Source organism: Salvelinus alpinus, chromosome 2, assembly GCF_045679555.1.
Source record: "Salvelinus alpinus chromosome 2, SLU_Salpinus.1, whole genome shotgun sequence".
Taxonomy (NCBI): domain Eukaryota; kingdom Metazoa; phylum Chordata; class Actinopteri; order Salmoniformes; family Salmonidae; genus Salvelinus; species Salvelinus alpinus.
The window spans coordinates 18,388,933-18,404,595 of record NC_092087.1 but is presented as its reverse complement, the minus strand read 5'-3'; the positions used below and the strand labels follow the sequence as shown (position 1 = coordinate 18,404,595).

General features: G+C 43.7%; 1 protein-coding gene across 2 annotated transcripts in view; it reads left to right on the top strand.

Moving 5' to 3' along the window:
- The first annotated feature begins 998 nt into the window (after window positions 1-998).
- The window catches only part of LOC139555433 (tumor necrosis factor receptor superfamily member 1B-like), a 29,711-nt gene continuing 15,046 nt past the window's right edge, over window positions 999-15,663 (top strand). The window contains exon 1 of one of the 2 annotated variants that reach the window (XM_071369162.1): window positions 999-1,246. In XM_071369162.1, the coding sequence (XP_071225263.1) occupies window positions 1,169-1,246 (78 nt within the window). In that variant the 5' untranslated portion in view covers window positions 999-1,168. Of the gene's footprint in view, window positions 1,247-1,384; window positions 1,406-15,663 lie in introns of those variants that run through there. The other variant, XM_071369163.1, reaches the window with a different exon arrangement.

Sequence of the window (15,663 nt, the reverse complement as noted above, 5' to 3'; positions counted from 1 at the left end):
TACGAGGTGTGAAGTAACTTCAATAACCATGATAGTTGGGGTGTAAAGAGCATACCATTTTCATTGTGAAGTTATACATGGACTGTCTGGGCAATTTATACTCAAACATAGCCATGTTCAGCATAGGGCATATTTTCATTTTAATCATTTTAATGACAGCATCACATGATGACAATTCTACAAGGCTACTGCCTTAATGTCCTCTTACAGGGATGAGCAATAATCATACAATTCTCTTTCAAATAAAATTATCCACATTTGCAGACATGAAGCCGCATATAATTGCTATGTTATCAGTAGCCTACATCTGGTCACAAGCATTGTTCTGTGAATTTATGTTCAAGACATTGCTAAACAGTAAACTACATGTATGATCTCCAGTCTGTTCCTTGACAGAAATAGGAGAATATCAAATTAGGTGTCAAATGAAAGCTAAGGGTCTATATTTTTGGTAAATGAAGGCATAGATACATTTTTCAACCATTTCCATCTTAAAAGCTAGGCATAAGTAAAGGAATTGATTTCTGGACAAACCAATGGAAAGGGGGTCTTAGAAAACATATACAAGAAAAAGTCTTAAAAGGTATAGGAAATGCATCAAAACACAAAATTGTTTCCTTCTGTAAATTTAAGAAATATTGTCTTGTGCCTTGTAATTCCGTTACCCAAAACCCACATACTGTGTCGTTAAGATATTTTCTAATTTCTCTCCCTCATGAGGATGGAGGATAATTAAAGTTCCTAGAAGTAACAAGTATGTATTTCCCGTGTCACTACTTATATTTTAATTGTATCTTTATCTTTAACTCTGCATTGTTGGAAAAATACCGATATGTAAGCATTTCACTGTTAATCTACACCTGTGGTTTACGAAGCATCTGACAAATACATCGATTTGATGGTAGACCTACCAATAAGTTTGAGATTTTGTTTAGGAATTATTACGTGTTTAGAAGTCGTAATTCCGTTACTAAATGGATAACTGCTGAAAGTAGAAAGACGCCCTCTGTTTCCTCAAACACTCAGCATTTCAAGGAAACGCTCACTTATCTTCCCGTCGGGGCGGTAATTCGAGCATTCTTCTGTAGGCTAGGCAATCTATGCGGTTTCAGTATTATATGGACTATTTCCTCAAGATCTTAAAGGGGCAATAATAATTGTATCAATCATGATACTAAGCACTGTAAGTGGCATCCTTACAGTAAGGATTCTTCTCGCGATCATGGTTCAGCCTGTTGAGAACACGGTAAGTGTCCTGCGGACTTTAAGGAAAGTTGAGTTGAGCGACCAAAAGAAGCGAGACAATGGTGTAATGGGGGAGGGGGCGGGGTAATGCAAAACGCTACAAAAAAAACTTTACTCCAAACGGAAAATGCAAACGACAGTTTTTATAGGACAAATGCAGGTAGGTTCAGTGTTAACAGAGGCGTGTATTCAAATAAATTGACCAAACAAAATATGAAATAATGTATCTTTCGTGTCTCTGTGTTTCATAATGTTCTTTCATTTCGCAAGAGGCTGAATGTATCTCACAGGAGGAAGCGAACGAAACAGCGCCCCTGTGTAGGCCATCTATCTGATGCTGTCTGGTCCAAACGAAACGGGTATTACATTGTTGCCGCCATAGCATTGTAGGCAAGGGATGCCAGCGAGCATTTCGCCTCCCTTGATAATAAAATTATACAAAACGAGCTCAACTGTGAATGGTCCTGGCACACCAAAAAAAATGTGTCCAGGGAAGCCAGCTTGGATTTTGGCATCACTCCTATCATATCCCATTGAGAGCATACATCACTGACAGAAAAACTTTAATTGTTGCATCTCGTTCTGTTGTTGTCCTCCAGTGGATAGCCAGCTAGCTAGCTACAATTGTCCCTTTCCTAAATTAGCCATGGATGGAGTTAGGGATTTGGACTTGTGGTTTAACCTAATTCTCTGTACTGGCCAATGATTATAATTGCGATTTTGATCCAACCATTAATTCATCAATTGTTGTCCCCCTGGCCAAAGAGGATGGAAGTTCAATATGTAGCTAGATGTAGAAGGCTAATGTTAACAAGCTAATGTTGCCCTTGAATGGAAGTTAGGCTAGCGAGCAAGCATTTTAGCCAGGTAGCCTAGGACAACAAAAAATTAAAAGTGTACTGTATGACAGAGTGATAGACCGTTTTGTCAACATGAAAGAGAGGAGGATGGCATTGGCGTTTCTCTACAAGTAGGGTGAGTAAACATGTTTTTCTACTTGCACAACATACACACACAAATCAAAACCATGGACAGCCACATCATATTTAGCTTACCTTGATTGGAGTAAATAGTTTTTGGTATCTTTCAGTTGTCACTATATTACAATAAGAAGAGGTGATTTGATGATGTTAAAATGGTGGAGGTGTAACAGTATAACTTTAAACCGTCCCCTCGCCCCGACACGGGCGCGAACCAGTGACCTTCTGCACACATCAACAACGGTCGCCCACGAAGCATCGTTACCCATCGCTCCACAAAAGCCGCGGCCCTTGCAGAGCAAGGGGAAACCCTACTTCAGGTCTCAGAGCAAGTGACGTAACCGATTGAAATGCTATTAGCGCGTACCCGCTAACTAGCTAGCCATTTCACATCCGTTACACTCACCCCCCTTTCAACCTCCTCCTTTTCCGCAGCAACCAGTGATCCGGGTCAACAGCATCAATGTAACAGTATAACTTTACGTCGTCCCCTCGACACGGGCGCGAACCAGGGACCCTCTGCACACATCAACAACGGTCGCCCACGAAGCATCGTTACCCATCGCTCCACAAAGGCCACGGCCCTTGCAGAGCAAGGGGAAACCCTACTTAAGTCTCAGAGCAAGTGACGTAACTGATTGAAATGCTAGTAGCGCGTACCCGCTAACTAGCTAGCCATTTCACATCCGTTACAGAGGCAGCTCCTGTTTTCTTTGCGACTTCGTTAATAGTTTTTTATTTCATTTGATATTATATTTAACTAGGCAATTCAGTTAAGAACAAATTCTTATTTACAATGACGGCCTACCCGGCCTAACCCAGACCACACTGGGCCAATTGTGCGCCGCCACTATGGGACTTTGTTGTGATACAGCCTGGAATCAAACCAGGGTCTGTAGTGACGCCTCTAGCACTGAGATGCAGTGCCTTAGACCGCTGTGCCACCCCGGAGTCCTAAATGAATAGTTGTTTAGTGGTCCGAAAATGTCGGAAACATATACTTGTAGGTCATGTAACTAACAGTCTGTTACTGAACAGAATCCGGTACCTCTCAGTTTTGGTTTCGTTCCTGAACCCATTTACCAGGATCCGGTATCTCTCCTGGCATTAAAAATACTTTTCACTGTTTGCAATGTAAAAATTATAATAAAAGCAATCAAAGTTAGGCTAATTCAATTTGGCTCCTCTGTAATTCACCTGGCTGCCCTCTAAAAAACGTAATGTGAAAACGTGCATGATAATTGATTCTTGTTGTGCGGGCCTGGGTTTATGATTTGCGCAACATTGTAGCCTATATAGAACATCGTGTAGCCATTGCTGTGGAAAGAGAGAAGCGCGTTGTATCTCGCAGAGAACTAGAATGAGATTCACTTTCTACGATCTCTCCCTCTCTCTACTCTGATAGACATGAGCCTGCTACTCTCATCTCTCCAGCGTTGCACTTCATAATTTATTTCCTTATAGAATCATAGCAGAACGAAGGGGTTCTGGAGGTGCTGCAGCACCCAAGATACATTGAAAAATACATTTGCCCGAGTTATAGATTACTGTTGTCTGTTAAGAAATAAATTAAATAAATCCGAATACCACACCAGGAGCAGGCCTACAATTTAGCCCCAGATGGTCAATAGTTAATTTTTTAAATTACCTAGCTGTGGATCAGTAGCGGATTTAGGTATAGGCGTTATGGGCAGCCGCCCAAGGGGGCATCTTGCCGGGGGCGTCACGGGGAGCCCGCGCAAAAAAAATCAGAATGATGTCATTTGCGCAATCGGTTTTCTATTGCTCATTTGCACTTCACGACAATGATATCATGTCACCGTTGTTTGAATGTTAAATGACGAGACAGAGGCATTGATGCGAGTAACCAGTCTTGATCAGTACATTACAATACATCCGGGTATCTCAAGCACACCGGTAAAAACACTGGAGTTGCAGTAATGAACATTTACCAACAGATGGCATCACTGTGCCATTTTACACCCATAACATATTCCTTTTGAAAAATAGGACAGGAGCTGTCAATTCACAAATAAAACAAACCTAGTAATAATTTCCAACATGAACCGTTTCGTTTTTTTCCCCCTCAGGTAACAACTTAACACATTTTGATACTTGCTTTACTTTTATCTCTGTCTGTCAACAATCCATAATGGGAAACCTACAGATTAAGTCTTTTTGGTGGCTGGGACAGACGCCCGCAGCGTGAAAAGACAGGGGCTTGTCTACGAGGACTGCGTGTTCCCGGCACCTGACTGTCTAAGCGGAGTATTGATGGGCGAGGGAGCGGCCGACCTGTGATCCCCTGGCTCTTCGCCTAGTGCCTCAGGCCCCATGGGACTTCGCTGGGGTTCCTTCTTTTGTCATGCGACCCCTATGAACATCATGGTTCTGAGTAGGTGCTGGCTCAGCAATCCGAAGGTCAACCCTGTTATGATGGTACAGTGATCCATTCATTTCGACCAAGTAGGAGCGTGGTGCCACTTTCTGTACACAGGATCCGAGTCTCCAGAGGCCCGTCCAGTCCCCTGGTAGTGGCTTCATTCGCACCGTTTTGAGCTCAGGTAAGTCTTTTGCTGATTTGTCGTAGATGAACTTGGAGACCTGTCTTCTGTGACGTAACTTCACCAGCACGTCTGTCACCACACATGGCTCCAGGAGAGTGCTGGCTACTGGCAGAGCTGCTTTTAAGCGGCGTGCCATGAGGCGCTGAGCCGGCTGCTATCCATGCTTTCTGTCGGGGTATTGCGCCACTGCAGGATTGCTTTCCAGGCATCTTTGCCCTCTCGCAGAGCTTTTTTGCAGAGGTTCTTTGCGATTTTGACTGCCGACTCCGCCTTCCCATTCGCTTTTGGGTGTCATGGTGATGAGGTGACATGCTCGAATTCCCATTCTGCAGCAAATTTTCGGAACTCAAATCCGGATAATTGGAGTTCATTATCTGAAATTACCCTATCTGGCTGACCATAGCGGGCAAACTGAGCCTTGCAGCGTTTGATCGTTGTCTCTGCTGAGAGGTCGGGGAGGAGGTCAATCTCCCAGAAGTCTGAATAATGATCGACTACCAGCAGAAAGTCTTTGCCACTGTGCTGGAAGAGATCTAGTCTTACTATCTGCCAGGGGCGCATCGGTAGCTTGTGGGACATCATCGTCTCTCTCTGTTGCTCAATGGCATATTCATTGCAGATTGTGCATTTACTGACATAGTCTTTGATTTCACTCTGCATTCCTGGCCAATACAGTGTGTCACGTGTTTGTCTGTAACAGGCCTCACCTCCTATGTGACTTGAGTGCACTCGCGCCAACATCTCAGGGTGCAGAGACCGGGGAATAATGACTCTCTGACCCTTGAATATTACTCCGTTTTGAACACTGAGCTCCTCTTTGACTGGCCAATATTCTCTGACGGCTAAAGCAGTTTCTTCCTTGCAGTCGGGCCAGCCCATCAGAATCACAGACCTCAATGCCTGGAGTTGCTCATCCCTGTCTGTGTGCTGTCTGATTTGTATAAGGTGCTGGTCCGTAACATTGAGGTAGTCAGCCTGGTTGATGTGTTCAACATCCACTTGCTCTGTTTGTAAGCTGCACGCTGCTGTTGTTCATGCATGGAGCGTGTGTGTGTGCCTGATGCAGTAGCCCTGCTGAGCGTGTCACTCACATACATCTCTGGCTCTGGCTTATACACCGCCTTGAGGTTATAGTTTTGTAGGGCCAGTAGCATGCTCTGCAGTCGTTTGGGGCATTCAGAAGAGGCTTGCTGAATATAGCAATAAGGGGCTTGTGATATGTCTCTGCGGTAATATTGTCGTGCCCCTACAGGTAGTGGTGGAAGCGTTGGCATGCAAACGCAATGCTGAGGCACTCCTTCTCTATCTGGGCATAGTTCTGCTCTGTTGGAGTGAGTGCCCTAGAGGCGAATGCCACAGGCTGGCCCTCCTGCATGAGGCAACAGCCAAGTCCATACTGGCTCAAATCACTCTGAATCGTGACAGGTTTTGACACATCGTAGTATCGTAGTACTGGTGTCTGGGTGACCAGTTGTTTTATTTCCCTCACCGCTGCGTCGTGTTTTGGGAGCCAATGCCAGATGGTGTCCTTGTCCATGAGCCTCCTTAGTGGCTCACACACTTAAGAGAGCCGCGGTAGGAACTTGGCCAGGTAAGTGACGAATCCGATGAAGCGCTGCACCGCCTTCACGTCAGATGGGGGGGGTGGGCATTTCCAAGACAGCCTTCACTTTTTCAGGATCCGCCTTCAATCCGGTGGAGGACAAGATGTTCCCATGAAAGCGGACCTCTGGCACTTTAAACTGAAGATTTTTTATGTTTAGCCTTGGCTTAACCTGTATGCATCTGACCATCAGGGCCAGCAGCTTGGCGTCATGGTCACATTCTGCCTCCTCATCACTGTCTCCACAGCCCACTACGAGGATGTCATCTGCTATGGGCTCCACGCCACTGAGTTCCATCAACAGCTCGTGCTGTTTCCGCTGATACACCTCTGGAGCCACGGAGACACCAAACGGGAGCTTCAACCACTTCTTCCTGCCCCAGGGTGTCCAAAAGGTGGTCATGTAGCTGCTGGGCTCGTCGAGCTTGCACTGCAGGAAGGCATCTCTGGCGTCCACGAGCGTGAAGACTCTGGCCTTCGGGAGCTTGTAAAGAACATCCTCCAACGTGGGCATAATGTAATGTGAACATCGCAGAGCCCGGTTGAAGTGTTTAGGATCAATGGATATTCGTAGCTTGTCTGGTTTCTTGATGATAACCATATTACTTATCCAGTCTGTAGGCTCGGTGACGGATATGATGTGGCCATCTGCTTCATATTTGTCAAGCTGAGCCGTCGTAGCTGCTTTCATGGCCACTGGTACATTGTGGGGTGCACACTGGACAGGCTGGATTGCTGCGTCCAACTCAAACTTTTATTATTAAGTAACAAAACCTGAACAGTCTTTCACATTTTTATAGTGATAAGGTACAGTACATGACCAAAAGTATGTGGACACCTGCTCGTAGAACATCTCATGCCAAAATCACGGTCATTAAAATGGAGTTGGTCCCCCCTTTGCTGCTATAACAGCCTCCGCTTTTCTGGGAAGGCTTTCTAATAGATGTTGGAACATTGCTGTGGGGACTTGCTTCCTTCCATTCAGCCACAAGAGCATTAGTGAGGTCAGGCACTGATGTTGGGTGATTAGGCCTGGCTTGCAGTCAGCGTTCCAATTAATCCCAAATGTGTTCGATGGAGGTTGAGGTCAGGGCTCTGTGCAGGCCAGTCAAGTTCTCACACACCAATCTCGAAAAAACATTTCTGTATGGACCTCGCTTTGTGCACAGGAGCATTGTCATGCTAAAACAGGAAAGGGCCATCCCCGACTGTTGCCACAAAGTTGGAAGCACAGAATCGTCTAGAATGTCATTGTATGTGTGGCTGAAAAATCCAGCTCTTTGGTCATTTTCCAGTACCCATGTTGGAGAGTCTCCGTTCGCCTAGTAATTTTCCAGTGCCCATACTATTTCCTTTGGAAGTAGGAAGAAGAAGCAGTATAACATTAGACATATGTAAACAGAATAAAGGTCGAAACCATATGGAAGTGCAGGAGTGGTCCAACACAGAGTTAAGCATTAGACATAAAGAAACAGAACTACAGTTGAAGTCGGAAGTTTACATACACCTTAGCCAAATACATTTAAACTCAGTTTTTCACAATTCCTGACATTCAATCCGAGTAAAAATTCCCTGTCTTAGGTCAGTAAGGATCACCACTTTATTTTAAGAATGTGAAATGTCAGAATAATAGTAGAGAGAATGATTTATTTCAGCTTTTATTTCTTTCATCACATTCCCAGTTGGTCAGAAGTTTACATACACTCAATTAGTATTTGGTAGCATTGCCTTTAAATTGTTTAACTTGCCTCAAACGTTTTGGGTAGCCTTCCACAAGCTTCCCACAATAAGTTGGGTGAATTTTGGCCCATTCCTCCTGACAGAGCTAGTGTAACTGAGTCAGGTTTCTAGGCCTCCTTGCTCACACACGCTTTTTCAGTTCTGCCCACAACTTTTATATAGGATTGAGGTCAGGGCTTTGTGATGGCCACTCCAGTACCTTGACTTTGTTGTCCTTAAGCCATTTTGCCCAAACTTTGGAAGTATGCTTGGGGTCATTGTCCATTTGGAAGACACATTTGCAACCAAGCTTTAACTTCCTGACTGATGTATTGAGATGCTGCTTCAATGTATCCACATAATTTTCCTCCCTCATGAGGCCATCTATTTTGTGAAGTGCACCAGTCCCTCCTGCAGCAAAGCACCCTCACAACATGATGCTGCCACACCCGTGCTTCACGGTTGGGATGGTGTTCTTCGGCTTGCAAGCCTCCCCCTTTTTCCTCCAAACATAATGATGGTCATTATGGCCAAACAGTTGTATTTTTGTTTCATCAGACCAGAGGACATTTCTCCAAAAAGTACGATATTTGTCCCAATGTACAGTTGCAAACCGTAGTCTAGCTTTTTTATGGTGGTTTTGGAGCAGTGGCTTCTTCTTTGCTGAGTGGCCTTTCAGGTTATGTCGATATAGGACTCGTTTTACTGTGGATATAGTTACTTTTGTACCCGTTTCCTCCAGCTTCTTCACAAGGTCCTTTGAGGTTGTTCTGGGATTGAATTGTGCTTTTCACACAAGTACGTTTATCTTTAGGAGACAGAATGAGCCTCCTTCCTGAGCGGTATGACGGCTGCGTGGTCCCATGGTGTTTATACTTGCGTACTATTGTTTGTACAGATGAACGTGGTACCTTCAGGCGTTTCGAAATTGCTCCCAAGGATGAATCAGACTTGTGGAGGTCTACAATTTCTTTTCTGAGGTCTTGGCTGATTTCTTTTGATTTCCCCATGATGTCAAGCAAAGAGGCACTGAGTTTGAAGGTAGGCCTTGAAATACATCCACAGGTACACCTCCAATTGACTCAAATGATATCAATTGTGATACAGTGAATTATAAGTGAAATAATATGTCTGTAAACAGTTGTTGGAAAAATGACTTGTGTCAAGCACAAAGTAGATGTCCTAACCGACTTGCCAAAACTATAGTTTGTTAACAAGAAAATTGTGGAGTGGTTGAAAAACGAGTTTTAATGACTCTAACCTAAGTGTATGTGTAACGGATGTGAAATGGCTAGCTAGTTAGCGGTGGTGCGCGCTAATAGCCTTTCAATCGGTGACGTCACCTGCTCTGAGACCTTGAAGTAGTGGTTCCCCTTGCTCTGCAAGGGCCGCGGCTTTTGTGGAGCGATGGGTAACGATGCTTCGTGGGTGACTGTTGTCTGTGTGCAGAGGGTCCCTGGTTCGCGCCCGGGTCGGGGCGAGGGGACAGACTAAAGTAATATTGTTACATTGGTGCCGTGACCCGGATTACTGGTTGCTGCGGAAAAAGGAGGAGGTTGAAAGGGGGGTGAGTGTAACGGATGTGAAATGGCTAGCTAGTTAGCGGTGGTGCGCGCTAATAGCCTTTCAATCGGTGACGTCACTTGCTCTGAGACCTTGAAGTAGTGGTTCCCCTTGCTCTGCAAGGGCCGCGGCTTTTGTGGAGCGATGGGTAACGATGCTTTGTGGGTGACTGTTGTTGATGTGTGCAGAGGGTCCCTGGTTCGCGCCCGGGTCGGGGCGAGGGGACGGAGTAAAGTTAAACTGTTACATATGTAAACTTCCGACTTCAACTGTAAGTGGTATCTATGTGAATAAGCTAAGTTGAGCCAACAACGACCAGACTGTTTGGAGCCACATAGAATCTAGTCAAGGCAACTGCAGGGTACATAGGTTAGTCATTTCCAAGTGACACAGATCTGAACTGGTGTGGGACAGTGACTATGCATTTTTACCAACCAATACAGAAGTCACAAACTATGTATATGTATTGGGAAGACATGGTTGTGTTCATTAAAATCTATTATCTATCTGAAATGTACTTATAATGGGAACATATATATGTAATAAATGTATAATTTTTTTATAGACCTGTGGTTGCGCCATAAATATAATCTAACCTGAGCCAGATGTGGGCGTACACAAGCCAGAATTAAGTCATAAAGATAATGGCGGCTCACGGCCAAGGGTAATTAATCATCTACATAGGAAGGAGGGCACATGTCTGATGGAAATGTGTAAATACTGATGTTCTGAACAGGAAGAGTCATTCAGTCATTCCATGGAATTGCTTGGCTTCTGTTACTCCTGTAGTAAAGTATTTTTTAAATTTACAAGTTCCGGTATCTGAGAAATATTTGATTCAATATTTCCACGACATATGCTGTAGCGCTAAGTTTTCCCTTTACTGGAACTAAGGGGGTAGACGGAACCATGAAAAACAACACCAGACCATTATTCCTCTGCAATCAAACTTTACAGTTGGCACTATGCGTTCCCTGGCATCAACCAAACCCAGATCTGTCCGTCTGATTGCCAGATGGTGAAATGTAATTAAGCACTCCAGAGAACGCGTTTCCACTGCTCCAGAGTCCGATGGTGGCTTGGCATAGCACATGGTGATCTTAGGCTTGTGTGCAGCTGCTCGGCCATGGAAACCCATTTCATGAAGCTCCCGACGAATAGTTATTGTGCTGACATTGCTTCCAGAGGCAGTTTGGAACTCGGTAGTGAGTGTTGCAACCGAGGACAGATGATTTTTACGCGCTGCGCGCTTCAGCACTGAGCGGTCCCGTTCTGTGCGCTTGTGTGGCCTACCACTTTGCGGCTGAGGCATTGTTGCTACTAGACCTTTCCACTTCACAATAACATAACTTACAGTTGACTGGGGCATACATTTGACAAACTGACTTGTTGGAAAGGTGGCATCCTATGACGGTGCCACGATTTTATACACCTGTCAGCAACGGGTGTGGCTGAAATAGTCAAATTCACTAATTTGAAGGGGTGTCCACATAATTTTGTATTTATACACAGTACCAGTCAAAAGTTTATTTTTTTAAACTATTTTCTACATTGTAGAATAACAGTGAAGACATCAAAACTATGAAATAACACATATGAAATCATGTAGTAACCAAAAATGGTCAAATAGCCTTTACACTGCCTGGAGGTCTGTTTTGGGTCATTGTCCTGTTGAAAAACAAGTGATAGTCCCACTAAGCGCAAACCAGATGGGATGGCGTATCGCTGTAGAATGCTGTGGTAGCCATGCTGGTTAAGTGTGCCTTGAATTCTAAATAAATCACTGACAGTGTCACCGGCAAATCACCCCCACACCTCTTCGTATGCTTCACGGTGGGAACCACACATGCAGAGAGCATCCATTCACCTACTTTGTGTCTCGAAGACACGGAGGTTGGAACCAAAAATCTCAAATTTGGACTAATCAGACCAAAGGACAGATTTCCCCCGGTCTAATGTCCATTGCTCGTGTTTCTTGGCCCAAGCAAGTCTCTTTTTCTTATTGATGTCCTTTAGTCGTGTTTTTTTTGCAGCAATTCGACCATAAAGTCCTGATTCACGCAGTCTTCTATGAACAGTTGATGTTGAGATATGTCTGTTACTTGAACTCTGTGCTGCAATCTGAGGTGCAGTTAACTCTAATGAACTTACCTCTGCTGCAGAGGAACCTGGGTCTTCCGTTCCTGTGGCGGTCCTCATGAGAGCCAGTTTCATCATAGCGCATGATGGTTTTTGCGACTGCACTTGAAGCAACTTTAAAAGTTCTTAGTTTTCCGCATTGACTGACTTAAAGTAATTTTGGACTGTTCTTGCATATGGTCTTTTACCAAATAGGGATGTCTTCTGTATACCACCCTTACCTTGTCACAACACAACTGATTGGCTCAAACACATTAAGGAAAGAAATTCCACAAATGAACTTAAGGCACATGTGTTAATTGAAATGCATTCCAGGTGACTACCTCATGAAGCTGGTTGAGAGAATGCTAAGAGTGTGCAAATCTGTCAAGGCAAAGCGTGACTACTTTGAAGAACACTTTTTTGGTTACTACATGATTCCATATGTGTTATTTCATAGTTTTGATGTCTGCAATATTATTTTAAAATTGTAGAAAATAGTAAAAAATAAGAAAAACCCTGGAATGAGTAGGTGTGTCCAAACTTTTGACTGGTACACAGTGTATTTATCATATTATTCTTAAAAATCAACAGATGTGGCATTATATTTCATATTCATGTAAAAAATACAGGCAATGACTGCTAATGTTAGCAATAGTACTCATACACAACTTGTACAAAACGTCAGCCCAGGGATCAATGCAATCCAGTCATCCTTTATGCTAATGTCCCGGCCTGAGTCTTTATTCTCAGATGGTACATGGCATGGAAGGTTGTTGATATGATTTGAATCACTGTATTGTTGAGTCATGATATGAATGACAGTTGAAAGTTCAGTTGGCATTAGTCTGATTCTGGTCTTGATTGACTTTGGTTAGGATTGGCCAGCCTGTGGGTAATGTAGTATGCATGTATGGTTTTCTGCAGGGACACAGAAAAAGCTAATTATAACAAGCAATAATGTTAGTACATGAATGCATAATTAGGTTATCAAATGCTATAATTGTAAAACATTGCGCTATGAATAGCATTATTAAACATATCAATAGCAATTTGCAAAAAACATATTCATGATTAAGCTATACAAACATAGCAACAGCATAGCAAGAGCACAATGGGAATGGCAAAAGTGGGATGCTGTCACGTCATTCGTAATAATGAAGGTCGGACCAAGGCGCAGCGTATGTTGAGTTCCACATATTTTAATGAAAGTGAAACTTAAGTAAATACAAAAACAAATAAAGAATAAACGAACCGTGATGACAATTCAGTGCGAACAGGCAACTAAACATAAACAATATCCCAGAACCCACAGGTGGAAAAAATGCAACTTAAGTATGATCCCCAATTAGAGACAACGATTACCAGCTGCCTCTAATTGGGAATCACACACAAACACCAACATAGAAAAATAAACCTAGAACCCCACATAGAAATAATAAACTAGACTAAACACCCCTAGTCACGCCCTGACCACTCTACCATAGAAAATACAGGCTTTCTATGGTCAGGACGTGACATATGCAATAACATGTGTGGTAGGCCAAAGCTAGCCCTTGATCATGACAAGGGCTGGGAAATATGGCCTAACAATCTAATAAAAGAAAACATATGGGTGATTCACGATATACATTTCAATTTTAATATTTTCTCTAAATAAGCGTTGTACAATTTAAAGGTAAAATACACTGCATTTCAAATATTCAGCAATAATCGAAGGAGTTCAGGGCTTGTGACAGGCTAAATAGAAGCCTTCCACAACCATAAGACCCACTAATCATTTAATGATTTTTTTCTAAATAGTTTAACCTGCTTTTTGCAATCATCCTGATCTGGCTTTTGAAAACGCACTTTGCAAGTTTAACTAAACTCAGCAAAAAAAGAAACGTCCCTTTTTCAGGACCCTGTCTTTCAGAGATAATTAATAAAAATCCAAATAACTTCACAGATCTTCATTGTAAAGGGTTTAAACACTGTTTCCCTTGTTCAATGAACCATAAACAATTAATGAACATGCACCTGTGGAACGGTCGTTAAGACACAAACAGCTTACAGACGGTAGGCAATTAAGGTCACAGTTATGAAAACTTAGGACACTAAAGAGACCTTTCTACTGACTCTGGAAAAACACCAAAAGAAAGATGCCCAGGGTCCCTGCTCATCTGCGTGAACGTGCCTTAGGCATGCTGCAAGGAGGCATGAGGACTGCAGATGTGGCCAGGGCAATACATTGCAATGTCAGTACTGTGAGACGCCTAAGCGCTACAGGGAGACAGGACGGCCAGCTGATCGTCCTCGCAGTGGCAGACCATGTGTAACAACACCCGCACAGGATCGGTACATCTGAACATCACACCTGCGGGACAGGTACAGGATGGCAACAACAACTGCCTGAGTTACACCAGGAACGCACAATCTCTCCATCAGTGCTCAGACTGCCCGCAATAGGCTGGACTGAGGGCTTGTATGCCTGCTGTAAGGCAAGTTCTCACCAGACATCACCGGCAACAACGTTGCCTATGGGCACAAACCCACCGTCTCTGGACCAGAAAAGACTGTCAAAAAGTGCTCTTCACTGACGAGTCGCGATTTTGTCTCACCAAGGGAGATGGTCGGATTCGTGTTTATCGTCGAAGGAATGAGTGTTACACCGAGGCCTGTACTCTGGAGCGGGATCGATTTGGAGGTGGAGGGTCCGTTATGGTCGGGGGCGGTGTGTCACAGCATCATCGGACTGAGCTTGTTGTCATTGCAGGCAATCTCAACGCTGTGCATTACAGGGAAGACATCTTCCTCCCTCATGTGGTACCCTTCATGCAGGCTCATCCTGACATGACCCTCCAGCAATGCCACCAGCCATACTGCTTGTTTTGTGCGTGATTTCCTGCAAGACCGGAATGTCAGTGTTCTGCCATGGCCAGCAAAGAGCCCAGATCTCAATCCCATTGAGCACGTCTGGGACCTGTTGGATCAGAGGGTGAGGGCTAGGGCCATTCCCCCTAGAAATGTCCAGGAACTTGCAGGTGCCTTGGTGGAAGAGTGGGGTAACATCTCACAGCAAGAACTGGCACATCTGGTGCAGTCCATGAGGAGGAGATGCACTGCAAAACTTAATGCAGCTGGTGGCCACACCAGATACCGACTGTTACTTTTGATTTTGAACCCCCCTTTGTTCAGGGACACATTATTCCATTTCTGTTAGTCACGTCTGTGGAACTTGTTCAGTTTATGTCTCAGTTGTTGAATCTTGTTCTGTTCATACAAATATTCACGCATGTTAAGGTTGCTGACAATAAACGCAGTTGACAGTGAGAGGACGTTCATTTTTTTAGAACCATGCATAATGAACAATCACTAATAATGACTAACTTCTTGTAGCAGGCATTAGGCTATAGAAAATGAACAATCTCAAGCCCATGCGCTAGTGATTAGCCAACTAATCTTTATATTTCAGGTTTAGCCAACTTGGATCTATTTGCTAGCTAACAAGGCTTAACACAGTTGAATTGTTATGAACACACCCGTGTCTGTCTCCAAGTGTTTGAAAAGCATATTAGCCTGTCCACTTTGTTCAGATGTTGACATCAAGTGACCTACCTTATTTCTCAGAATGAGAACGAGTTGCCAATTCCTTATACAATTGTGTTTTATGCTTATTGCACATTTATATATAAAACAAATACAGACTGAACAGCTAATAACAATCTTCAGCTAAAATGCTGCTTGCGGTACCCCAATGTCAGTATCGTTAAAAAAAGTTACATTTCTGTAAAATAATGTCTCAATGTGTTTTGATGTACGTATGACCGATTTATGTTGGACTTGGACCAAACCTCAAATGCAAATAGCGAGTTGAAACCGCTTGTCA